This window comes from Mesoplodon bidens, assembly GCF_964165515.1.
Source record: "Mesoplodon bidens genome assembly, chromosome: 1".
NCBI classification, from domain to species: Eukaryota; Metazoa; Chordata; class Mammalia; order Artiodactyla; family Ziphiidae; genus Mesoplodon; species Mesoplodon bidens.
This window is the reverse complement of record NC_138176.1, coordinates 34107139-34134631: the sequence shown is the minus strand read 5'-3', so window position 1 is coordinate 34134631 and position 27493 is coordinate 34107139. Positions and strand designations below refer to the sequence as shown.

Here is a 27493-nt window from a genome sequence, read left to right as displayed (position 1 = left end):
GTTCCTGACACAAAAGGAAAAACTAATAAATGATGAAGATTATCACTGTTTACATTAAAAATGCAATAATTGGGGACTTCCCTGGCGGTCCAGTGGTTAAGACTTCGCCTTCCAATGCAGAGGGTGTGGGTTCAATCCCTGGTCAGGGAGCTAATATCCCACATGCCTCGCAGCCAAAAAACCAAAATGTAAAACAGAAGAATAGTGTAACAAATTCAATAAAGACTTTAAAAATGGTCCACATCAAAAAAAGTCTTTAAAAATGCAGTAACTGATCTAGTAGTTCCTTTCTTTAAGCCTTTGGTCAGACATATTATTAAATATAAGGTTTTCAAATACAGCTAAAAAAATTACTCTGTGACTTTTAGCATTTTATATTTTCTATGCTAATTTGAATTCATAGTAGAATTAAAAATGGTGTCCAGTGTCAGTGAAAGCTTTTTGTTGTTCTCACTTCTGATTATAAGACAGACCAAATTTGTATCTCTTTCTATCAGGTTTATAATCGGAGATTTGTTGGATTCTGAAAATGACATCTTTGAGCAGCCCCAAGAATGCGACCCTCATGGATCAGAAGAGCCACAGAAGGCCTTTGACCATGGGACAGAGCTCATCCCGTGGTACGTGCTGTCCATCCAAGCTGATGTGCACCAGTTCCTGCTGCAGGGGGCCACGGTCATCCACTATGACCAGGACATGCACCTCTCTGCCCGCTGCTTCCTCCAGCTTCAGCCTGACAATAGCACCTTGACCTGGATAAAGCCCACCACTGCTTCCCCAGCCAGTACTAAAGTAAAACTTGGTGTGCTTAGTAACACATCCGAGCCTGGCAAATTCCCATTACTGGGCAATGCTGGATTAAGTGGCCTGGCAGAGGGGGTCTTGGATCTGTTTTCAGCAAAGGCTGTGTACATGGGACACCCTAGCATTGATATACACACTGTGTGTGTCCAGAACAAACTGAGTAACATGTCTCTCTCAGAGACTGGTGTGACACTGCTCTACGGGCTTCAGACCACGGACAATAGGTTATTGCACTTTGTGGCACCAAAGCACACAGCTAAAATGCTCTTCAGTGGATTGTTGGAACTCACTAGAGCTGTGAGAAAGATGAGGAAGTTCCCTGACCAAAGACAGCAGTGGCTGCGGAAACAATACGTCAGTCTCTACCAGGTAAGGGGTACAGCCTTCCCTCTCTCCTCAGTGGTATAATTCTCCAGATATAATTGTTATAAAAACACACTGGACAACTAGACCACCAAGGTTCATTCTCCCAGCTCTGTCATTTCCTACCTGAGTGATATGGAACAGCTTTTATTTAACGTCTCTGTGCCTCAGTTTCTCATCTATAAAGTGAGAATAATAATGATACCTATTCATAGGGTGGCAGTGAGCTTTAACTGAGTTAATATGTGTAAAGCCATAATGTAAATTCATAGGTATAAAGAATAGTGTCTGGCTCATAGTAGGTCCTATTATTATTTTGTATGAAAACAGTGACTGTGGTCATTGTACATCTCACATCTGGAAAGAAACAAGTTAATATAAGCATTTTCACTTACTCAAAGTGAAAATGGAAAGCATTGTATATGAATGCTTTTATTATTAATTAGGGACTAGCTGATACATTGGAAACCTTCACTTTGGAAACTGAAATCCTGTTTCGTCTTCTAATGTGCTCCGTGACTCTGGGACGGTTATTTAACTTACTGTGTATTGCTGCTGAACTGTAGGACTTTTAAGGTTAAAAGAAACTTTCCCAAGTGTGAGATAAACTCATACCTAGAGTTCTTCCAAACCAGATTTGTAGTGGCAGCAGCTCTTAGGAGGCAGTTTCTCACAGTCGCAGCTTAAACTGAGTGAGTTTTTCATTAACCCTAAATTATCAGGTACTTTGACACTCCAGCTAAGGGTGGCAGGAGGCCTGGGCTGAATGAGGTGGTGAGAAGAGACACAGGCATAACCAGAGTAGCACACTTGTGGAGGAAGGAAGGCAGAGATTGCTCGGAAACTGAGTCACAAACCCCACTACAAGGTGACACAGTTAGTGGTGTTGTCAAATGAGTTGTACAAAGTATTCGGTTTTTCTTTGCTATGTTTTTCTATCTATTGTGGGGGGCAAATTATCTTTTCTACTAGTGTCACAGAACAAATAGAAGTATGACTTAAATTACTCAAATGACTGATTTCATGCACTTTTCACAGTGCTAACGTGTCCCTGACAAGTAAAAACATCTTCCTCTCTGGAATGTTAGTAGAGGCACATGTAGGACCCCTTCTTTCCCCTTTTCCCACATCCATGCAGTACTTATGAGTAGAGATCATATCCTGAATAACTAACTTGATTAATGACTTAATAAGCACATAGACCTATATACACGATTATGCTGCACTGCACACAGCCAGTTTTAGTTAACTCATCTAAAATGGAAAACAAAATACCTGCTTCCTGTCTGTTCCACAGGGAGCTCTCAATGCTGCCAGCTGCTTGGAAGAAAGGTCTTCAGGAGCTATTATCAATATTGATTTTCTTTTTTTTTTCATAAATTAATTTATTTATTTGTTTCTGTTTTTGGCTGCATTGGGTCTTTGTTGCTGTGCACGGGCTTTCTCTAGTTGCAGCGAGCGGGGACTGCTCTTCGTTGCAGTGCACAGATTTCTCATTGCAGTGGCTTCTCTTGTTGCAGAGCACGGGTTCTAGGCGCGCGGGCTCTGTAGTTGTGGCTCGCAGGCTCTAGAGTGCAGGCTCAGGAGTTGTGGCACACGGGCTCAGTTGCTCTGCAGCATGTGGTATCCTCCCCAACCAGGGCTCAAACCGGTGTCCCCTGCATTGGCAGGCAGATTCTTAACCACTGCGCCACCAGGGAAGTCCCTTGATTTTCAATTACAGTCACTTCTCAGCCTTCTAGAATCATGAAAATCCATTCAAGCTGGGCATAAGCCAAAATCTTTGGGCTCAGTTACAATCACTGTCACAAAGCCTATGTGGTTTACTTGCTCCATTTGTTTCCCTCCCCATGTTATAGCATAAAATAACTGAATTAACATATAAGGTCTACTTAGTTTCTCATTTAACCTGGCAACCTTCAGTTTGTGCTGAAGGAGGCACCAGCTGAGACCATGAACAATGGTCTGATGAGAAGAGGTAAGAGCAGAGACAGAGGAAATGACTTGGAGCAGATTCAGTCCTACACAGTTGCAAACACAGCTACACCCCTTCCTATCTCCTAGCCCCCACCCCTCCACCCCGTGTGGAACCAAGCCATCACAGTGTAACAGCAAAATAGCTCCAATATACCTCAGTCACTTCTGAACACACAGGTGACATTATTCCTCAAAACAATGTACTACAGGGCTTCCCTGGTGGCGCAGTGGTTGAGAGTCCGCCTGCCGATGCAGGGGACACAGGTTTGTGCCCCGGTCCGGGAAGATCCCACGTGCTGCAGAGCAGCTGGGCCCGTGAGCCATGGCCGCTGGGCCTGCGCGTCCGGGGCCTGCACGTCCAGAGCCTGTGCTCCGCAACGGGAGAGGCCACAACAGTGAGAGGCCTGCATACCGCAAAAAAAATAAAACAATGTACTACACGAGCTGCCTAAGACAGGCAACAGTCTTAGACACTCAAGATTTCTTTCTTTCTTTCTTTCTTTCTTTCTTTCTTTCTTTCTTTTTTTTAAAGTGAAAAAGGTCAACGGACTACTCATTTTCCCATCAAATAGACCAGTTCCCAAATGATCTCAGGAAACATCAAAAAGATGCTAATTTCGTACTTGGAGAACAAAAGGTCAAACAGGCATCATGCTAAATAAATGCCCCGCTTGCTGACTTACAATACGACTTAGCACATTTAAAGCTCTGAGAAGTCTCAAAGTACAAACGAAACCTACTTAAATGTATCTATAAATTAAAGAAATGTATGAAAATTCTTGATTTCTTCCAAACCTCTGTTAACAGCCCTATAAGTGTATCTCTTTATCCCCAGTTTGGGAAGAGCTTATATAGAAAATAATCTTTCTGACATAAGAGTCCTTTCATGTGATGAATGTTTGCACGGTTACTTTCAAATATAAGTATTTTAGTACTAGTAAATGTAAATTGATCTAATGGAAATAGTAGCAGGAGATAAAGCAAAAGACAAGAAGAAATAGTGACATTTGTAATGAAGCCTAGGAACACAGGAAATTAAAAGAAAGTAAACTCTGCAGAGATTCCGTGTGGGGTGTGGAGGAAAGGCTGGTATCACGAGCTTTGGCTCAAGGTTATCATGGGCAGAGCTTGGGAACTCATGTACTTGGAAAGATCTCTGGGAAGCTGAGAAGGTTATACACAGGATTATCAGTAAACTTTGATTGTAAGCAACAGAAACAGATTCTAGCTATCTTCAAGGGAAAAAAATGGGATTTATTTAAAGAATTAGATTAGTTTCACAGTCTTTAAGATATCATATGCAAAGATATGGTGAGTTAAAAGTGCATGAATATTTTTAAAGGAATTAATTTCCTAATCCTCAACTTCCACATGAACTGTTTTCTAAAACTGAGAATGTACCTTCACTCACAATAGTCCTCCCAAATTAAAAATAGAAGGACATATTTTACCTATCCTAAACAAGTTTATTGTTTTGTATAAAACGAAAGAAAGATTCAAACTACATTTTAGTTCCCAGAGAGTCTCCTTTAAAGATTAAACAAAAGCATCCTGCCTTTTCCAGGCCTAAAATATTTCCATTAAAAGTAAAGCTTGGCACACGTTGACCTGTTCTGAATTTAGAAAAGCCAAAGCAGTGGAGGCTGATTCTTTTATATGTACATGGTAATGCATCTATTAAATTTTTATATTAAAGATTTTATTTTTTAGAGCAGTTTTAGGTTTATAATAAAATTGAAAGGAAGGTACAGAGATTTCCCATAAACTTCCTGCCCCCATGCCTGCATGGCACCCCCATTATCAACATCACTCACCAGAATGGTACATTCTTTACAAAGGATGAACCTATGTTGACACATCGTAATCACTCAAAGTCCATAGTTTACCATAGAGTTCACTCTTGGTGCTGTACTTTCTAGGGGCTTGTGCAAATATTTATTGACATATATCCATCACTATAATATTATATGGAGCATTTTTAAATTTTATTTATTTATTTTTGCTGTGTTGGGTTTTCGTTTCTGTGCGAGGGCTTTCTCTAGTTGCAGAGAGCAGGGGCCACTCTTCATCGCGGTGCGCAGGCCCCTCACTATCGCGGCCTCTCTTTTGAGGAGCACAGGCTCCAGACGCGCAGGCTCAGTAGTTGTGGCTCACGGGCCTAGCTGCTCCGCGGCATGTGGGATCCTCCCAGACCAGGGCTCAAACCCATGTCCCCTGCATTGGCAGGCAGACTCTCAACCACTGCCACCAGGGAGGCCCCTTACATGGAGCATTTTCACTGCCCTAAAAATCCTGTGTGCTCTGCCTGTTATCTCTTTCTCCCACTCCACCCCCACCCCTTCCCCCAGTCCCCTGCAACCACTGATCTTTTTATTGTCTCCATAGTTTTGCCTTTTTCAGAATGTCATATAGTTGGAATCGTACAATATGTAGCCTTCTCAGATTGGTTTCTTTCACTTTGTAATATGCATGTAAGTTTCCTCCCTGTCTTCTTGTAGCTTAATAGCTTTCTTTTTATTCTGAATGAAATTCCATTGTCTGGGTGGACCACAGATTATTCATTCATTCACCTACTAAAGGATTTCTTTGTTGCTTCCAAATTTTGGCAATTATGAATAAAGCTGTTGTAAACATCCATGGTCAGGTTTTTGTGTGGACATAAGTTTTCAACTCATTTGGGTAAATACCAAGGAGTGTGATTGTTGGATCATACAGTAACAGTATGTTTAGTTTTGTAAGACACCAAACTGCCTTCTGAAGTGGCTGTATGATTTTGCGTTTCTACCAGCAATGGATGAGAGTTCCTGTTGCTCCACAACCTCACCAGCATTTGGTGTTGTCAGTGTTCTCAATTTTGGCCATTCTAATAGGTGTGTAGTGGTTTCTTGTTTCATTTCGCATTTTCCCTGATGACATATGATGTAGAACATCTTTTCATGTGATTATTTGCCATCTGTATGTCTGCTTTGGTGAGGTGTCTGTTAGGGTCTTTGGCCCATTTTTTTACTCGGGTTGTTTATTTTCTTATTGTAGTGTCTTAAGATTTCTTTATATATTTTGGATAACAGACCATGAGATATTCCTTTGCAAATATTTTCTCCCAGTCTGTGGCTTGTCTTCTAACTCTCTTGACAGTGTCTTTTGCAGAGCAGAACTTGTAAGTTTTAATGAAGGGGTCTATTAAGTGTTTAAAGATGTGTTATTTAAAAGCCATAGATAGGGCTTCCCTGGTGGCGCAGTGGTTGAGAGTCCGCCTGCCGATGCAGGGGACATGGGTTCGTGCCCCGGTCCGGGAGGATCCCACATGCCGCGGAGCGGCTGGGCCCGTGAGCCATGGCCGCTGAGCCTGCGTGTCCAGAGCCTGTGCTCCGCAACGGGAGAGGCCACAACAGTGAGAGGCCCGTGTACCGCAAAAAAAAAACAAAAAAAACCCCATAGATAAAAATTTTACAAGGTTTCTTTCAGAGTATGTTATGCAATAAGGTAGTTAAAATCTATTTATGAAATTGTGTCATGAATTGTTTATTCCACTTTGGAGTCAGTTGTATTGACTTATTATCAGGGACTCTCTTCAGCAGGCCTGCACCAGGTGGAACCATCTCCAACCATTTTCATTCTCTGTATCACTGCATTCAAGATTCATTTTCCAGGGACAGAAATTCTGATTGGCTTATTTGGATCCTGTACCAACCATTGATCAAGGGAGGCTGTTCCCCTTTGATTGATAGACCCAAGACTATATCTAGTGAAAAAGAGATCAAATAAAATTGGGGTATGGTTAGAGAAAAGAGAAATGATCCATAAGCAGGCATAAATCACAGATATCCATGACAAAAAATCACTAAAAGGTTTCATCAAATGTCATTCAAAAGATCTTCAAGTATCCAAGTTACTCAGCATGCTGGGATCCATAACAGGATGCAGGAAGTGGGAGGTCACAAGTCATAAAATCAGATAGTCATTGAACATTAGGATGAAGGAGTAAGCATGAGCGCGCATGCGTACACACACATAAAGCCTCTTTATTATTTGCATATTATCTACAACAAAGCAAAATCTATTTACAAGCACTTCTTTGGAATTGCAAAGGAGGACTAACCTTAAAAATTTGCAGAAAGTAAAGATAGTAAATGGAAATTAATTTTAAGAGGTACCTTTTCTACAAGCTGTGAAATATCACCAGTATTGTTTTTAATTCATATGTGTCCTTTTTGTAGTTTTATTAACTGACTTTCCTGACTTATAAGGAGAATTGTTGACCACTGATCATTAATCAGGAGGGATTACTCATTCATTAATCAATAGGGATTAATGAATTCCTACTGATACTCAATGCATGTTACACAGAGTTGCCTTACAAGCAGCAGCTATTGTAAACCATCACCTACCCACTGAGTATGTTTTTGCTGCTCACAACATCATAATATGCATTGTGCTCTGAGTCCCCTGGGCTCTCTATCCTTGGATATCAGTCACTCAAGAGGATGGCAGCTCCATTTCTCATGCTTTTTCTTCCTTCTCCAGCCACTAGCCAAAAAGGGTTGTTTTGTTTTGGGCATATGTCATTCTTAATATCAGTGGTGTGCACCTCATTTTATTAAAAAATTATCCAACAAAGAAAAAAAAAAAAAGAGGATGGCAGCTCAACTACTCAAGGTGCTCCCAGAGCCCTCCAAAGTGAATTTTGTATACTCCACCTACTCTGACTTCAAGTCAGACTGTCCCAAGCATCGAACTAGGTGAAAATACACTGGAGTGATGCAATAGCAAATAGAATTTGATTTTACTTAAATATATTCGTACACACGTGTACACCCTCCAAGTCCTCCAAAGCCCAGATCTGCAAAGTACATCTTAGTGAATTTGCCTGCAGTGATAATTCTGGAACATAACCTCTGAAACTGGGAAGGGAAATTTTTTTGTTAATCCCAGTTGAACGTGGCCCTATTAAAGCACATCACTGGAACTCAGCAGGGTGTGACCAGGACAACAGAGGACATGATGAAATCCCCAACAGAGAGTTCTGACAGTTAGAAAACAGCCACTTGCCTGGCCAGATGGTTATTCTTCGGTGACAGCCTATTCTCCTCCACCTCTGGGAACTTACGAGAAGCTGTTAATATATTTACTTCCCCATTGCTCGCTCTTTCCTTATGTGTTCAGAATGTGGTTCTTTTACAGGAGGATGGACGATATGAAGGCCCAACTTTGGCTCACGCTGTGGAGTTGTTTGGCGGCAGACGATGGAGTACTCGAAACCCCAGTCCCGGGACATCAGCAAAGAGTGCTGAGAAGCCCAACATGCAGAGAAACAACACCTTGGGTATAAGCACCACCAAGAAAAAGAAGAAAATCCTTATAAGGGTAGAGTTTATTTATTAAGCATTAACCCCAGTATTCCAGGACCATTGTATGGTCTACATCACCATAAACTACCTTAGGTCATTTGGCTTGGGGACAAGATGAGGTGTAAAACAAATGAAACACAAGAGCTTACCAACCACCTCCTGGATGCCAGGCCCAGTGATAGGAACTGAGTCAACACCAGCGAAAAGTCAAGGTCCATAGAGGGACACAGAGATATTAACAAACACAGTGAGATCTAAATAAGAGTCACTGTCAAGCTGTCTGCAAAGTGCTGTGGGAGCAGAGAGAAGGAAAATATGGGGCTGAATGGCAGTTGCCAGGGGGTAAGGGGAAGGAGAAAAGGGGAGCTGTTCAAAGATTATAGAGTTTCAGTTTTGCAAGATGAGAAAGTTCTAGAGATCATTTGCACAAGGTACAAATAGTTTACTATACGCTTAAAAATGGTTAAGCTGGTAAATTTTATGTTTTGTTTTTTACCCAGATATATATATGTATCACTATATATTATATATTGCATTATTTATATTCTCACTGTAACATGATAATATATTTTCTTCATGGTTAACTAGAAGAAATCCCAGTCTTTGCATATGGGAGGCCTAAGACATATGTTGATGCCTAAATTGAACTTTGTCTGCTTCATAACTCTGTCTCTACACAGATTCCAGGGGTCTTATTCCTCCTCTTCTCACCCTCCCCAGAGGAGTGCTACATTTTAGTGAAGAACACATGGGATAAATATAACATGAGAATAGCTGGTCAGCCTTCACATAGGTCTTTACTATTTTTGTCAGGTGGAGGTGGTATTGAAGGTGGGTCAGTGAGAAAATACGGACCCACCTGAACTAAGCAGTGATGGGAGAGAAATACAGAATGAGAAACGATATGACTTTTGTGTTCCCAGGGTGAGAGTGGAGAGGCCACCGATGACGAGATGGCCACCCGCAAAGCCAAAATGCACAAAGAGTGTCGGAGTCGGAGTGGTTCTGATCCTCAAGACGTTAATGAACAAGAAGAATCAGGTAAAGCAGCATCTTTACATCTGAGAATTTTTAATGGGAAAATATATGCATTTGGTTTTAAATTGTGATTTAACTATTGTGGGCATTCTTAACAAAACTCTTTATCACATTATATACTTACCTTTGTGTTTCACTAGATGATGGAACCCAAGAGGTATTTCTGCAAATACAAATTTGCAAACACAAGTGTAATTAAGAAGAAAATTCTCATTAAATAACTTGCCATTACTGACAAAGAATATTAGATATAAAAGATACAATTTGATAGATTAGACCAGTGATTCTTTTCCCCTGGCTGGATATCAGAGCTTTTAAAAAATATCTGGATGCCACACCCCAGCCCAACTGATTTAGACACTCTCTGTCTGGGACCTGGACATCTATGCACTTTTTAAGTTCCCCAGATGATTCTTATTTTTTTTAATTTTTACCATTTACTCATCATTTGTTTATTTATTTATTTATTTGGCTATACAGCATGCGGGATCTTAGTTCCCCGACTAGGGACCGAACCCATGGCCCCAGCAGTGGAAGCACAGAGTCCTAACCACTAGACCGCCAGTGAACTCCCACTCCCCAGATGATTCTGATGTGTAGCCAGGACTGAGAACCCACCAGAATATTTTGATGCTTCTTGTACATTAATTACCTGCATGGATTGATTTCCTCAGATGTTCAGAAGCATCTTTGGTTTTCATTTAATTTCTGAGGGCAAGTATAATCAGAGTCCTTGTCTCTTTTCTGTCTTTCACCCTCACAGAGGCGAACACCATCACGAGCCCTCCTAACCCTCTCCCTTCCAGAAGAGCCCACTCTTTGACCACGGCTGGGTCCCCTAACTTGGCTGCCGGGACGTCATCTCCCATCAGGCCAGTGTCCTCCCCTGTGCTGTCTTCTTCAAACAAGAGCCCGTCCAGGTGGGGCCTTAACATGATAAAACAGAAGGACCCTTCGCACCCTTCAGGTTGTGTAGAAGGGCATCCTCTCCCAGTGCTCTATGGAAAGACTATCTCTAATTTTGACTTAACAATCACGTTAAAACTGAAAACCCCCAAATTTTTTAAAGTTCCTAATTTTCTTGATTTTGTATTCCTACCTTCTCATATTACTATAACTGCTTCTCATTTTTTGACAGACTAACCCTTCAAAGATCAGTAGCAGTAACAAAATCCGAGCTGTGAGTCTCTAAATCTGCACTGATATAGCAGGTGCTAGCCACAGGGAAAAAATGTTAAGTGGCTATTTAAATTCGAATTTTAATTAATTAAAATTAAATAAAATTTCAAATTCAGTTCCTCAGTCATGCTAGCCACATTAAAAGTGTTCCATAGCTACCGGTGGCTGGTGTCTACTCTACTGAACAGTGCAGATAAAGAACATTTCTATCATTGCACAAAGTTTTATTGGATAGCACTGCTCTAAACGAAGAATAAATTAAGTTTTAATGTAAGCAGCTTGACCCTTTGCTAATAGGTGAAATATATTTTGCACCCTTCTCATGTATGAGATACACACGTCTAGAGAAGTGAATGTCTTACAGCAAGTTAGATAGGTTTAGCTGGTATTAGTGTAAATTATTTTGTAAGGTCCATGCAAATTACAGATTTGAAACAACAGCTACCCTCTCAGAAGAAATAATATTAAAATGAAAGTCTTTCAAAGGAATCAGAACACCACATCATCTCCCTCAGCCCCATACTAAAGTTTAGGAAATGCAAAGATTCCAGACAGAACCATAAGACAGACATTCTTTACTTCGTCAAACAGAGGAATGGGAGGAGGAAGTGAGTCTCTACAGATACTGGCTTTAGAAACGTTAATTTTACACACGCGCGTGCGCGCACACACACACACACACACAACACACACACACACCCCTCCTCCCCCCCTTCCTCTTTTCCTGGGAAGCCTGCTACAGAAAAGAACCCTACAGTGACTCATCTTTTAAAGGGAAGCATCCTTTCACAATATGAATAATGAACATAATTTCTACACTTGATGAAACTGGGTTACAGGTACATGGGAATTCTTTATACCACTCTTGCGAGGTTTGTAGGGGTTTTGGGGTGTTTTTTAAAATTTATTTATCTTATTTATTTATTATTTTTGCCTGCCTCGGGTCTTCGTTGCTGTGCTCAGGCTTTCTCTAGTTGCGGCAAGCGGGGGCTACTCTTTGTTGCGGTGCGCGGGCTTCCCATTGCGGTGGCTTCTCTTGTTGCGGAGCACGGGCTCTAGGCCCGCCGGCTTCAGTAGCTATGGCTCACAGGCTCTAGAGCACAGGCTCAGTCGTTGTGGTGCACGGGCTTAGTTGCTCCGCAGCATGTGGGATCTTCCTGGACCAGGGCTCAAACCCGTGTCCCCTGCATTGGCAGGTGGATTCTTAACCACTGCGCCACCAGGGAAGCCCGGTTTGTAGGTTTGTAACAAAATTAAAGCTACAAAGAATCAGAATTCTTTACATTATATTTCAGCCTATACAGTATCCCGGGTAAATAAAATAGCCAGAGAATTTGGATTAAGTGGTCTTTCCCTTTATTTCAATCACTCATAAGCAGGAACAGGAAGGACAAAGTAAAGGAGGAAAATCTTTTCAAAGAGGTAAAAGTAGAGAAACTACCATGCCAGATGCAAGATCAGAGGACCCTACCATAGAAGGACAGGGGGCAGTGCTCACCAAGTATTCTAAACCAGAAAGAGAAGACGAAACAGGAGAAGAAAAGTCAGCCTGAATGCTCTTCAAGGAGGGAGCAAGACTGAGCCCTAGGAAGGGAACAAGTGGACTGATAGAGTTTCCTAAAGTCAGAGGGAGACGGGTGCCTACGGACAGAGGCTGAACCTGGAACCAGAAGGAAGGAAGGCAGGGAATGTACTTGTTTAAATGCAAATGATAAGCCATTTTGTTATCGGATCTTCTTCCTCTTCCTGAACCTCCACCCTCTGTTTCCCATACCACATTGGCGATCAATAACCCAAGCCTACAACGTACAATAAATCTATCCATTTGTATTACTCTTCCATTAATGCAGGTGACCTTCTGATGTCAACACAAAATAATTTTCCATGAATAAACACTATTGGCAGGATTGAGGACAAACTAGCTATTCATTACAGTATTCTCTCTACTTTCTTACATATTTGAAATATTTTGAAAGTAAAAAATAAGAGACAAAAGCAAAAATGAAAAAAAAAATCCTAGTCATTGATTTGACCAAAAACCAGTCAAAACATTTCTCATACTCTCCTCTCAGGGAACCAGTGTAGAAAATAAAAAAATATTGTGAAACAGCTAGACTGAATTTTTGACCCAGTTGACTGATATTTTTATATTAAATAGATCCAGCCTTGGTAGGTGCACATATAATTCTAGGCAGAGTTGGCTTCTTTCCATCCTTAATATTTTTGTGACTCACGTTTTCCATTAACATTAAAAGCCCGTCCTTGTTTTCATCTAAGAACTAGTTAAGAAAGGAAAAAGAGAAGACATTGATACATTCAAGATTTTCTTCTTAAATGTGTTTCTATGTTTTAGAATATGGGAAAGAACATGCATAATCTTCCATAAGTCATGACTGAGTAATTTGGAGCTGTTTTTTAAAATGACTTTTCTTCAAAACCACTGAATTTATGGGTTTTTTTTCTCCCATTGACCTGAGATTTCAAAGAACTGTCATGATTAGTAGAAGAATATTAACCTCAACTTTGTGCCCTTATTAAATAAGCTATAAACAATAAGTGGTTTCAGTGTATAATGTTTTATTTCCTCCGATGCAATGTGGATTAATTTTGAGAGAAATGAAAAGATGTACGTAATTAAAGCAACGCTAAGAAAAAAAAAAAAAGAAAAGAGCCTAAACCTTCAATGACTTGCAGTCCATGTTTTTGTTCATGTTGCTAATCAGAGAATGTCTCTTGGGGCAGAATGACAAAACTGGTCCCGGTTCTGCCCATTAAGGCCATGTCTTTGTTGCAGTGCTTGGAGCAGCAGCAGCTGGCATGGGCGGATCAAAGGAGGAATGAAAGGCTTTCAGAGCTTCATGGTTTCAGACAGCAGCATGAGTTTTGTGGAGTTTGTTGAGCTGTTCAAATCATTCAGGTATGGCTGGATTTCTTCTTCGCCTTTCTTGTCTGACCCTTACCTTGTTATAACAATGCCAAAGGTGAGATGTTCTCCATCCCGCACCCAGTGTGAGGAGCCGCAAGGACCTGAAGGATCTCTTTGACATCTATGCCGTACCCTGCGACCGAGCCGGCTCCGCAGCAGCCCCCCTCTACACCAACCTGACCATTGACGAAAACACCAGTGGTCTTCAGCCTGACCTAGGTTTGTGCGAGAATTTAATATTTCCCTTTGAGACCTTTCTACCTAAAAATGAAAGTTAGAGATCCAATCACACAAGCCCTTAGCCTGTCCCACATGGCATGCTGCTACCTGGAACATCGTGAAATGCTTAGAGAATTATCTTTCTAATGGAGGTGTCAGGGGAAAGGGTATCATTAGCATTTTGGACAAGGAAATTCTTCACTGTGTGGGTCTGTCCATGGATTCCAGAATATTTCACCAATAGAGCCTCCCAGTCATTCTGACAACTAAAAACCTTTTCCACTGATTTCCAAAAGTCCACGAGGTGTGTGGCATATCCCAGGTGGGAACCACCAGTCTCTTCCATGCCTCCAGGTGGGTGGGTACTCAACCCCAGGGTGGAAGTTGTCTGCCCTTTAACAGGAGAGTTTTTCGTGACCTCAACAGAGCACTCCTGTCTGAACATCCAGAACATTTTTCCTAATATGTAAACCAGAATGTCTAGTTCCTCGATCCCACTCATCACCACCACCATTACCATCACCACCCATGCATTTTAAGCTTATTATTTTTCTCTTCTGTCCTTGCTGGAAACTATAAACACTAAAAAGCAAAACCAAAAAAACCCCTGTCCTCTTTCATGCATTTGCTTTTTAATTATTTTAAAACATATTGTCCTTATGCTAAAAATATTGACCTTTTTCAACTTTAGTCATAAATGTGCATAACTATGGACTAGCCCAGTAGTGACACTTTTTAAAAAATTAATAGACTTTATTTTTTACAGCAGTTTTAGGTTAACAGAAAAATGAGGGGAAAGTACAGAGAGTTCCCATATACCCTCCTCACACACACATACAGTTCCCTCCCTTAGTAATATCTTGTATTAGTGTGGTATATTTGTTACAGTTGAGCCAATATTAATATATTAACTGAAGTCCATAATTTACATTAGTGTTCACTGTTTGTGTTGTACATTCTAGGGGTTTTGACAAAAGTATAATGACATGTATCTACCATTACAGAAGTATACAGAATAAATAGTTCCACTGCCCTAAAGATCCCCTGCGCTCCATCTTTTCATTGCTCCCACTCTCCTTCTGAACTCTGGCAACCACTGATCTTTTTCCTGTCTCCACAGTTTCTTTTCTTTTTTTTTTTTTTGTGGTACGCGGGCCTCTCACTGTTGTGGCCTCTCCCGTTGCGGAGCACAGTCTCCGGACGCACAGACTCAGCAGCCATGGCTCACAGGCCCAGCCGCTCCATGGCATGTGGGATCCTCCTGGACCGGGGCACGAACCCGTGTCCCCTGCATCGGCAGGCGGACTCTCAACCACTGCGCCACCAGGGAAACCCATGTCTCCATAGTTTTGACTTTCCCAGAATGTCATATAGTTGGGATCATATAGTATGTAGCCTTTTCACACTAGCTCCTTTCACTGAGCAATATGCATTTAAGGTTTCTCGATGTCTTTTCATAGTTTGATAGGTCATTTCTTTTTATTGCTGAATAATATTTTGTTGTATGGATATTTGTCCTGTTGAAAGACATCTTGGTTGCTTCTAAGTTTTAGCAATTATGTATAAAGCTGCTGTAAATATTTGGTGTGCAGGGTTTTTGTGGAGGTAAGTTTTCAGCTCACTTGGGTAGACACCTAGGAATGCAGTGGCTGGATCATATGGTAAGTCTGTGTTTAGCTCTGCAAGAAACTGACAGACTGTCCTCCAAGGTGGTTAGAATGAAAATGACTGGCCATACCAAAATGGGTGCACATGTGGAGCAATCAGGGTATTGCTGGTGAAAATTTAAAATGGTACAGCCACCTCAGAAGGGAATTTGGCAGTTTCTTACAAAACTAAACGTACTCTTATCGTATGATCCAGCAATTGTACTCCTTGGCGTTTACCCAAATGAGCTGAAAACTTATGTTCACACAGAAACCTGCACACAAATGTTTACAGTTACACTTTTAAAGTACAGAAAAAACTGTAATCTTAAGAGTACGTCTTCCATTTCTGCAAACATAAAAATGTAGAAGTAGCTAGTCTCAAAAACGAAAGGCTGAATACAGCCTGAAGTCCCCAAATAAATTTACATTTAGTTTCCATCTAATACTGAAGCTTATGTGCTTTCAAAATCTTTGACCTTGCTCTCTCTTAGTTTCTTTTATTTATTCATTGATTCACTTTTGTTTATTCCTTCAACTATGTGAACTTTATTCCTTCAACTATATTCCATCAAACTCCACTGAGTTTGATGGCTTGTTTAGACAGATTAGTGAAGAGTTTCTCCAGCTTAATATTTCCACAACACCATTATCTCCAAAATGAACTTTATAAAAGATGCTGGCTAGCCTGTCCATGTTCTGTGGGTGGTTCTGTTTCAGATTTGTTGACCAGAAATGTCTCCGATTTGGGGTTATTCATTAAGAGTAAACAGCAGCTGTCCGACAACCAGAGGCAAATATCTGATGCCATTGCTGCTGCAAGTATCGTGACAAATGGCACTGGGGTGGAGAGCACATCCCTGGGCGTATTTGGAGTTGGCATCCTCCAGCTCAATGACTTCCTAGTGAACTGCCAAGGAGAACACTACACTTATGATGAAATCCTCAGCATCATCCAGGTTTGTACCCATTTGGTGTGCAAGCAAATGTGTAAAGCCTCTAACTATGCTAATTATTTTCTGTAAACATTTACTCTTTCTATATTTCCTTCTAACACCTTTAAGTCTAGGGCCGAAATAGAGGGTTGGTTGTGTTTTTTTCTTAAATACCAAATATATGTGTTCTTATTTAACATATGATTAACACAGGTCCTAAGCCTTCTCTTACTCAGTGACTACTGTAAGGAATCAGTACTTGATCTCTTCTTGTAGTTCTAGCACATGCAGTAGAATTAGTAGTTAGGTTGTCAGCCACTTTGATTGTTTAACAAATGTTTATTAGCTTGTACTATGGACCTGGCTCTGTTCCAGGACCTGGAAATATAGTAGTTACATTCTAGTGGGTGAGGCAGACAATAAATGAATAAAAATATAAAGTAATTTCAGGTAATAATAGGTTCTGAAAAAATTGAGCAGAGTAAGGGAATGGAGTAATGCAGGAGGGCTGAGAGGAGTAAGCAAAGGCCATTGTGGGGAGGTGACACTTGGGCTGAGCCCTGAATGCATAAGCCATGTGAAGGTCTGAGGAAAGAGTATTCCAGACAGGGAGTATCAAGCAGGAGTGAGCTTGGAGTCTGTGAGGAATAACAAATGCCAGAGGGACAATAGCTGACATGATTTCAAAGAGGTGGGCAGGGGCCGAATCATCCAGGCATTTTAGGCCATGGGAAGGAATTTGACTCGAGTCCATGTGAGATGGGAAGCTCTTGGAAACTTTTGAGCAGGGCAGTAACATGATTTGATCTGTGTTTTTAAGAGGTCACTCTGGCCCCACTGGAGTATAAACTGTGCTAGGGAAGGAGGAAAGCAGAGAGACCGGGTAGGAAGCTGTCACAGTAACCCAGGCGAGAGGCGGTGATGGCTTCCGCTAGGGGACGGCAGGAGATAGGGGACGGCAGGAGATAGGGGGCGGCGAGATAGTTCCTTGTGGCTGCGCCACATGCAGCAGAATTAGTCTAGGTTTTCAGCCTGCCTTGTCAGCTGATTGGGAATCAGTGGAGTAGCTGGCCAGCAACTGGACTTGATCACTGGCGGTGCTAAAAATGTAAGGTTAAGATCACATGATTGTGTGCTCACTAAAATATGATGGAGCGCAAGCACTGTACCGAGGATTCTATGTGGATTCTCGCATTTCACCTCCCACCAACTCTATGGTAGCTGCCGTTATGCTCCCCATCTTCACCTGGATAAACCGATATCGTTTGTTTTCATATAAATCAGTCTTATTCTTTTCTCCCACTCTCCTTTTTTCTCTTAAATAAATATGCTTCGTATAATAAACTCACACATAATTAATGTTTTCTTTTAGACTAAAAAACTATACCTTACCACTGCATAACTAAATTAGTTCAAATATTTGGTTTAGATGTTTCCTGATGAAAACAGAACAGTTTTAGAAAATGATGTGGTGTTTTTTCCCTTCAGTTTCCTTTACTTAAATAACACTCTTTTTGTATCCCTTGCAGAAGTTCGAGCCTAGTATTAGTATGTGTCATCAGGGCCTAATGTCGTTTGAAGGATTTGCAAGGTAACTTTTAAAAACTCTTTGCCCATCATTTAAGAGCATACATTTTTCAAACAGACTTACAAATGCAGAGAACAAACTAGTGGTTACCAGTGGAGAGAGGGTTTGACAGAGGGGCAAGATAGGGGAAGTGGATTAAGAGATACAAACTACAAGGTGTAAAATAAATATAATACAAGTAAGTAATGTACAGCACAGGGAATATAGCCATTGTTTTATAATAACTTTATATGGAGTATAATACATAAAAATACTGAAACTCTATGTTGTATACCTGAAACTAATATAATATTGTAAGTCAACTATAGTTCATTTTCTTTAAAAAAGAGTATATATTTTTCCCATGCAATTCTAAGAAACATTTTGTTTCCTCTAGGTTTCTGATGGATAAAGATAATTTTGCCTCGAAAAATGATGAGTCGCAGGAGAACATTAAAGAATTGCAATTGCCCCTCTCCTACTATTACATTGAATCTTCACACAATACCTACCTCACAGGCCATCAACTCAAAGGAGAATCCTCAGTAGAACTCTACAGCCAGGTACTGAGAATTTCACTTGGAATATGGTTTTCATTAAACCTTATTTACGTAACCCCCAAAGTCACAAAAACCTGACCCCAGACTCCTTTGAAGAACTTATACACTATTAATTGTGAAATGTGAGGAAACACGATGTGTGGGAAAACCGCCTATACATACAGTTGTTTGCTTTACTTCTTTTTGTTTCTCCCCCACCCCCGCATCTACACTTAACCTTTATTCTAGGCAAAATTTAAAGAGTAGTTGTTTGAGACTCATAGCCTTTAGATCCTGGTTAGTCTGACCTACCTCTACTAAAATTAGATTTTCCCATGGGAAAACTCTCTTAATTGCTTCACTAAGTGCTAAATAAATCAATATATTGTAGTGGGAAAGCATTGCAGAAAATGCAACTGTCCGTGAAGTTATTCCCAAAATACTGTTTGTTTTGGTTTGCAATTTGTCAGAAAATTAATCTATCCCTATGGCAACCAACAACAAAAAAATTTACAGACTGCAGGCACTGTCCCTACACATTTAAATTCATGGGAATATTCTTGAAAACTCAGAAGGGTCTCCGGACTAGAAAAAGCACATCCTTTTGACCTAAACATCCAGCTCTCAATGATCCATATGTCTGTTGCTTCTGTTATATTTTCTGCAACATCCTTGTCTATGCTGCCTGTTTTCTGAACTCCCACAAGGTGAGTTAATTATGGGAGGAGCTAGCTACATCCAGGTGTGTGTGTGCGTGTGTTGGGGGGGGTCCAAGTGTAAAAATTGTACTGTTTACACAAACCCAGCAGACTTGAGCTTCCTTTATTCTGATATTAGTCTATATATTCCTCAAAGCATTGGTCAAACTTCTGTCCCAAAGCTTATCTGGTATGGAGTATGTATTTTATTTATTTATTTTTTTAATAGAAATCCATTTTTAATTAATTTATTTTATTTTTGGCTGCATTGGGTCTTCGTTGTTGTGCGTGGGTTTTCTCTAGCTGTGTGGAGCATGGGCTACTCTTCATTGCAGTGCGCAGGCTTCTCATTGTGATGGCTTCTCTTTGTTGAGGAGCACGGGCTCTAGGTGCGCGGGCTCAGTAGTTGTGGCACACGGGCTCAGCAGCTGCGGCTCATGGGCTCTAGAGCGCAGGCTCAGTAGTTGTGGCACACGGGCTTAGTTGCTCCACGGCATGTGGGATCTTCCCGGACCAGGGCTCGAACCTGTGTCCTTTGCATTGGCAGGCGGATTCTTAACCACTGCCCCACCAGGGAAGCCCTGGAGTATGTATTTTAAACTCTAAAAATCTAAGGGGCTTTTATTATGAAATGAAGATGTGTCCTTAGAGTAGTGATTTTCAAAATAAGAGTCCTGTCAAGGGGCCTCAGCAGCTGACACAGAAGAGCAGACAGTAACCACTGCCACTGAAGATTTGCTCTTTTATGTACTTTCTATATTGGCCCTCCATTTGTACCGAGAATTCCAAGATTAAAAGAAGTTTGAAATCCATTGTTCTAGAGGAAAGAAATGAAGTGTGTGTGTGTGTGTGTCTGTGTGTGTGTGTCTGTGTATTTATCCCAGGAAAATAAGCAGGGACCAATGTCCTAGCTTTAATTCCCACTACATTTCCTTATTTGACATCAGGGAGGTTTTTTTTTTTTTTTTTTACTCCTTAACATACACCTCAAGTAGAGATTGTCACAGCCTTTGAATAAGGCACAGAAACCCCTCAAATAGACTCACAGATGTGATTAAACTTAGTATGAAGCTCCCTTTTATTTCATTTCTTACCACTTTCTGCTCTCAGCTCTCCCAGTTACCTCCCAAGATTACTGTGTGGGGCAGATGAGAAGTGAGAAAAAGCCCTGTTCTCACCTGGAATTTGCAGCCCTGGTTCTCCTATTCTAGCCATATGTGGAAGCATTAATGTCCTGCAGACATTGATAAGGACCTTTAGTCTTTTCATACTGAAAACCCATCTCATCTGCTGCCGGTCAGTGAACATTCTTCCCAGTGAGGCTCACTACAGAGATGAGGGAGCAGCCTCACGTCCCACCTGTCATATTACACGACAGTTTTCAGCCCAAAGCAACACACCTGTAGATACTCTAGTGCTGACAGACACTGATAGCCTTGGGATTCTTTGCCAAAGAATCAGTTCCCCCTGGGAAGACAGGTCACCTAGGAAAACCGGGTGCTGTATGCTGTGCAATGGGAAGAATCTAGCAAGTATCTCATATAAAAACATTAAAATAAGGGGGATTCCACTATCCAAGTTATGTTGCAGCAAGTCTAATGGCCGCTAGCCCCCAGTACTGGACGGCTGTCACATGAAAATAGTTAGGTGGATTCTTAAATCAGAGAGTTGGCCCATTCACAGATATATCCACCTTTGGCTTTGGTTGACCCTTTCAAAATATGGTCATCTTTAAGATAGTCCACAAATACAGTCTATGGAGGAAGAAGTTGCTCCAAGCAAACATTACAGAGATGCAACCCAAGCACATATATCAGGAGCTCTGCTTTCAGCTCTAGATCCAGAAAAGCAAATAGGTATCATCTCATCTAATTCCCTGGTAGTGTTTCCTGGAGTTCTTTGCTGAGGAGGCTGTGAGATAACACATCAGAGCTTAGGGGGCAAGTATATTATGATTGATTACTGATGACTGCTATGGGTGTGGAGAGGGGACTTTATGGATTATTTGTCATCTCTGCTGTAGAGGCTGTTCTAGGATTAGACAGCAAGGCAAATCCTTGGTAACTCCCTGCTTCTACTCTTCTCCCATGCTATACGTTCACAGCAAAGGTATTAGGTGGTGGCAGAATATGGGTCTAAATAGAGGAGATTTTATCCTGATTGGATTTATATAAATGTTTGGCCAGTTCACTAAGGAATCAGTGGCCTCATTTCCTCATCAGCACCTGTGTCACCTCCACTGACATCTGCCCAGATAGAGTTATAGCCTGGCTGTCTCATTTCAGGATGCACCATGTTAGGTCCCTTGAGGGACCAAAGTTGATGGGAAAATGGTCATATGTTTTTGCTATCAAATTTTACCTTCCAATAGTATTCAGCTCTGGTAAGCACTCTTTCTACCTTAATCTATTCTCTCCCTTCCCCACCCCTGATAAATTGTGGCCTTCGGCCAACATGTAATATTTCTTTTCAATCTTAGGCCCTTCTGTTTTAGCCTGGAGAGTGAACACTGATATGTGGAAGCCTGTGCTGGGTTTAATTTGAGACTTTATCTCCATTTGCTCATCTGGGGTGGATTCATTCATTGATCCCACAGGTCCTCCTGCAAGGCTGTAGGAGTGTAGAGTTGGACTGCTGGGACGGAGATGATGGGATGCCCATCATTTATCATGGACACACCCTGACAACCAAGATCCCCTTCAAGGTAATACTTCATAACTTTCTTTAAATCAGATCACAAAGAGTCATTATCTTCATTCGTCATTTAAATGAATGACTCTTCCAAGTTATACCTTAGGTTGGGAGTTCTTATCCTGGGTCTTAAGGCTTCCCCAAATTGTGTGGGATGTGCACATGTTCATTTTCCTAGGAGTTGATCTAGAACTCTCCTTAGATTCTCATTTGACCAAAGTTTAGTAACCATTACCTTAAATTAGTTATCATTTAATAATATTGTTGAAATTTTTACATCATAAGATGATGTATAAAAGGCAGGGTCTGTTCTCTTGCTGTAGGAATTAAAGGTCATTTCTCCCAGTGTCCTGCTGACAAAGGCCAACATCATGTGTCAGGAGATGATTAAATAACATTAAAAAGTAATGAGAATTGATTCCACCTAGGGAGATTGGTCACGCAGGAAGACTGGTCTCACTGTATTATTATTTCAAATTCTAAGTAGTTTATTTGTTCATTGTGCAATTACTATCCTCATTCAGAGGGTCTTTGGCTGTAACACCATTTTTTTCTGAACCGTGGCTGGGCTGGGAAGGAATTTTCTTATTTCTGTCTTGTAAGTGAAGATGGTGGCTAAAATGCATTTTCTTTTTAACTCATTTTCCTATTCAGCCCTCTTAAAACTTTTTGTACCCTATATTGAGGGAAGGAATAGTTGATAACTGTGTTTACATACATGCATAAATATATGTGAATATGTGATATATGTCTTATTGCCCAAGTAGATTTGATTATAAACTCCTTGAAAACAGGAAAGTATCTTACACCTTATCATTTTTGATGCTGTAACTAAAACAGTGTCTTTTACTTATACTCAGTATATATATATATATAGATTTGTTAAATTCAGGATACTGATAGCTGTTCCTCATAGTATGTGAACAATACTCAATATGAATAGTTTAATGTGTTTATAGAAAATAGCCTGTTGCTTAACTTGAAAATACATTTGAAAAGATAAAAACCACTTTGGCCAGAGTCTTCTGCATAAACAGTTTAGATGCTTTCTGTGTCTGTAAGTGCCTTGCCTTTTGACACCTTGGGCAGATATCTGAACTCTCATGAGCTGTTTTGGCTCTCACAGGAAGTGGTTGAAGCCATCGATCGCAGTGCCTTTATCAACTCCGACCTCCCCATCATCATATCTATTGAGAACCACTGTTCATTGCCTCAGCAACGAAAAATGGCAGAAATTTTCAAGGTAAGGTATCAGCTAAATGACGGGATGGTATCTTGGCCTTTGTCTGTGACTGTTGTTGAGCTTAATTTGGGGCCACTGTGGACCACACCACAGCTGGACCTCAGCTGTGAAACACGTACAGTTAAGGTCCCTCAGACCTGAGAAATGGGGATGCCCTGGGAGTTTGGGCTCTTTCTTGAGTGGTCCATCTTTTCAGCTGGAGTGATAGAAGCACTGTTCTGTGGTCTCCTGAGCATTTCCAGAAAACCTTCGGAGATAACAAGAGACCAACTTTCCAACACTTTTGGTACCACAAATCAGGGATGCCAGGATGTCACCTGTCAGTTGTATGTGGAAAAGCTGAAAATATCTCAGGGTAAATAAGTCAAATCTTCTTGTGGCCCAACTTCATATATGGAGATCCAAGGTGGCAAAGAGGTTAGACTGGCCAGAATAGTGCTGTTAACACTCGGTTCTTCCTTATACAAGGGAACTATAATACAGACAGATCTAAGGGCAAATACGCCATTATACTTCCCCCCTCCTCCACTGGTAGAGGCATTTATGGGAATATGGCTCTCAGTGGGAGGGAGGGGCATGGCTAGAGGGAAATGTCCCCAAATACTAATGTCAACAAAACTAATTAGGCTTTCATGTTGCCTTTTCTTTGCCATCATTTAGAATAATGGTCTCTAAACTTTTTTGATTGCATACCCCATCAGTAAAATATACCACATATTCCTGTTGTGTGTGTATTGACTTATTCATAAATTATATACATATCCTACTTATTAACATATTTTATACATTAATTAAAACATGCAAAAATAGAACATAAAAGAGAGTAACATAGAAAGGATGAAGTAAAGAGTAACTTTTAAATACTATTATTTATTAATGATACAAAAACCCTTTTGCTATTATAAAAAAATTTACATAAACTTATTTATTATCTAAATTTTTAGTGGGAGTAATATGATTAAATGCACTTCATTATTTTGGAAATTTTTGTGATCACTGACTTGGATGTTTAGTTTATTATTTCAATATTTGGCTTTAACAGCTATAGTGGCTGATAAAAATGCCTTACAAAGATACCTGTATCCAGATGGAAAAGGGGTGTCATTAACTGCACTTGCTAAATCATGGTACTCATTTCTCAATTCCATTAATGAGGCAAAGGTTCTTATTGGAATTTGGCTAGACAATTTATATGTTTCCTGGTATCAATCAGCTTTTCTTATAAACTAATTGAAAAGGTGTTGTTGCCTTTTACATTTTTAACAGATGAGTTCAGACTCCACTAAACTCCTTCATTTAGAGGATTTTTTAACCATTAGAAAATCTGCTTCCAGGTAGCCTGAGTGTGCATACATAAGAGTTTTTATGTTAACACACATTGTTTTCTACAACAAAATCACATCACAATAGAAATATTTTTAGACAGCTGTCTTTACTCTTTCCAGAACACAAATTTTATCTAAAAAGCAAATACATTCAGGCTTCCCTGGTGGCGCAGTGGTTAAGAATCTGCCTGCCAATACAGGGGACATGGGTTCGAGCCGTGTTCTGGGAAGATCCCACATGCTGCAGAGCAACTAAGCCCGTGCGCCATGACTACTGAGCCTGTGCTCTAGAGCCCGCGTCCCACAACTACTGAAGCCCATACGTCTAGAGCCCGTGCTCCGCAACAAGAGAAGCCACTGCAATGAGAAGCCCGCGAACCGCATCGAAGAGTAGCCCCGCCTCACCGCGACTAGAGAAAGCCCACGCACAGCAATGAAGACCCAATGCAGCCAAAAATAAATACACAAAATAAATAAATTTATTTTTTTTAAAAAAGCAATTACTTTCTCACTCAGTGTTAAGACGTTACCCTTATCATATAGGAACAGATTAACAGTGATTTTATCATCATCATCATCATCATCATCGTCTGGTAACAAAGTACAGCTACCCACTATAAACTCAGAAAAAGTCCGAAATTTTAGGATACTTTTTTTTTAAGAAAATTGTATAACTTAGAATACTCCTTTAACTAACTGCTTTTTCCTTATATAAAATGTGAGCTTCTATATGTTGTAAAAGATTTTCATAATCACTTTTCATCTCATTACAAAATATTTCAAAGAGAAGTTTTTTTGTGAAATTAACCACACGTTGTCACCAAAGCTCCCAAACTGTCATCATCTCAATAAGCTGTTAGCAAACAAAGATGTGAAGAACTCACCTCTGGTCCCTCTGCATCAAGAGATTCCCCCCTCGTCCCTCAGGGACCTTCATGAACAGTGCCTGACATACAGACTGAGGGCGCCATTTTCAGTCTGTACGTTAAGCACTAATAAGCTTCCATTTTGTTCTTTTTTTCATTAAAAAATAACTAGAAATGGAAACTGACATGTTTTCTACCCTCACCCCAAATGGGTCATCCTGTGCCTTCCCCTACCACCCACCTCCTTGGGGGATACACATTTCCCTTTGAAGACCAGTACTCAGAAAAGCTTTATGAGAATGGTGTCTGTGGTTCTTTATACTCAGTGGTGACAAATTCTCCCTATTATTTTTCATTTTTGTCCCCACTTCCTACCTACTTCAAGGTTTGTATCCTTGTGACTTCTTACCCATGTCTGGAACAGACCATATTCTACAAATCACAGCCTCTAACTGAATCTCTTTTTCTTCTTTAGTACGTCAGAACCCCAGAGTATTTTTCTCAATAGTTAGAGCTGGGCCCCCCTGGAGAGGGGGCTAGACCCCTCCTCATGGGCTTCTAACCACTTCCCTTCTTTCCAGTAAGAAACTATGCAGGGCTGGGGGCGGGGGACACACGGATACAACATCTTTCCTAGTTCCTCTTCCTAGGATTTTTAGAACAATTTAACTGGGCTGAAATATCTAGCTGATGATTCAGGTATAGATAAAGGGCATTGATTATTTGTTTTCCTTTATTGTTTTTAGACTGTGTTTGGAGAAAAACTGGTGGCTAAATTCTTATTTGAGAGTGATTTCTCAGATGATCCAATGCTTCCCTCACCTGACCAACTCAGGAGGAAAGTGCTTCTCAAAAATAAGAAGTTAAAAGCCCATCAGACACCAGTGGATATATTAAAGCAAAAGGTACTCTCTTATTAAAGAAGTTATGAGTATGTTGTATGCCCAGAACAAAGAAATTAATGTCATTCTAACCTTTCAGATGACTGATGGGTAACCAGTTTTTGAAGATTCAGTTTCCCCGAATGATACATTTGATTTTTGGCTTTCCACTGAATAGACTGATAAATACTCTCTTCCCACTTACATAAAATTTTATTTTGAAAAATTGATGTAGAATGTACCTCATTATTTAATTTATTCTGAGCAGGATAATAAGTGACTCTTGTCTCTGGGCCTGGGCTTCACAGCTGTCAATCCCACAGTGGTCGCTGTAGTCCTCTTTAAGAAGAGTCTCCGATCGGGAGAGCACTTGGACATGGGGTTATGACTCCTGAGGTCGGTAGTAGAACCCCAATAGCAGCAGCCCTGTGCTCCCAGCATGGAAGTTGGCACAGTGTATCACTGTGGCATATGGACCCCAAGGCACTTCTGTACCTGCCTCACCCATGGAGATCTAGTCCCCGAGCACCACAGACTTGCCTATATAGAAGGGCCCTCAGCCCAAGGATCTGTGAAAAAGTTCAGGTCCAGGACCACTGAGTCCATATGCCAGGTTGAACTTACTCATCCCACAGAATGACAGCTGCCAAAACTATTTGTCCTATTTAGGAGAGCACTGTTGGCCCTGAAACACCACTTTTGAAAATTACAGCAACCAAAAGTTGCTGCATGAACCTCAGCCTCCAGCAGGACTAGAATGGTGCAGCCCCGGCAGCGTGGACAGTCCAAAGTAAAACTAGGTCACGGCCTAGAGCTTTTAATTTCTCTTTGAGCATCACCTCCAAGCCTCCAGGCCCTACTCCAGTTCTGCTTTAAGTGGTTCCCAGAGAACAGATGGATTCTATGAGCCCAACAGATTTGGAACCTTTGTCCTAAGTCATTGATTAAAAAATGTCAAGTCGAGCTGTACAGCAGAAACCAACACAACATTTTAGATCAACTATACTCCAATAAAATGTTTTTTTTAAATTTCAAGTCGAATTGAGTCAAAAGTCCAGTTTGACCTAGTTGAGTAGTCCATTTGCAACAATCGTCAAATCTTCACTTCCATTAAGAATATTTGGATATTCTTCCATCTGTGGGTATGCTTGCATTTTTGAATCTTAAGACGTGATTTCCAGAAGTCAATGCTCAGGGCCTGATAGCACAAGGACTGTGAAACCATCACCTCTCTTAATTTGAACTTTA

The 27493-nt window shown here is 40.7% G+C and overlaps 1 protein-coding gene across 4 annotated transcripts in view; it reads left to right on the top strand.

Annotated features, from left to right (window-relative positions):
- Positions 1–27493, top strand: part of PLCE1 (phospholipase C epsilon 1) — a 312833-nt gene that overhangs the window by 240616 nt on the left and 44724 nt on the right. For 3 of the 4 annotated variants that reach the window (XM_081236637.1, XM_081236638.1, XM_081236636.1), the window contains exons 8-19: positions 498–1173; positions 8326–8508; positions 9416–9533; positions 10294–10450; positions 13504–13626; positions 13718–13854; positions 16221–16459; positions 17965–18026; positions 18400–18565; positions 21836–21943; positions 23057–23173; positions 26111–26269. In XM_081236637.1, coding sequence (XP_081092763.1) covers positions 498–1173; positions 8326–8508; positions 9416–9533; positions 10294–10450; positions 13504–13626; positions 13718–13854; positions 16221–16459; positions 17965–18026; positions 18400–18565; positions 21836–21943; positions 23057–23173; positions 26111–26269 — 2245 coding nt within the window. The remainder of the gene's footprint in view (positions 1–497; positions 1174–8325; positions 8509–9415; positions 9534–10293; positions 10451–13503; positions 13627–13717; positions 13855–16220; positions 16460–17964; positions 18027–18399; positions 18566–21835; positions 21944–23056; positions 23174–26110; positions 26270–27493) is intronic. The other variant, XM_081236639.1, reaches the window with a different exon arrangement.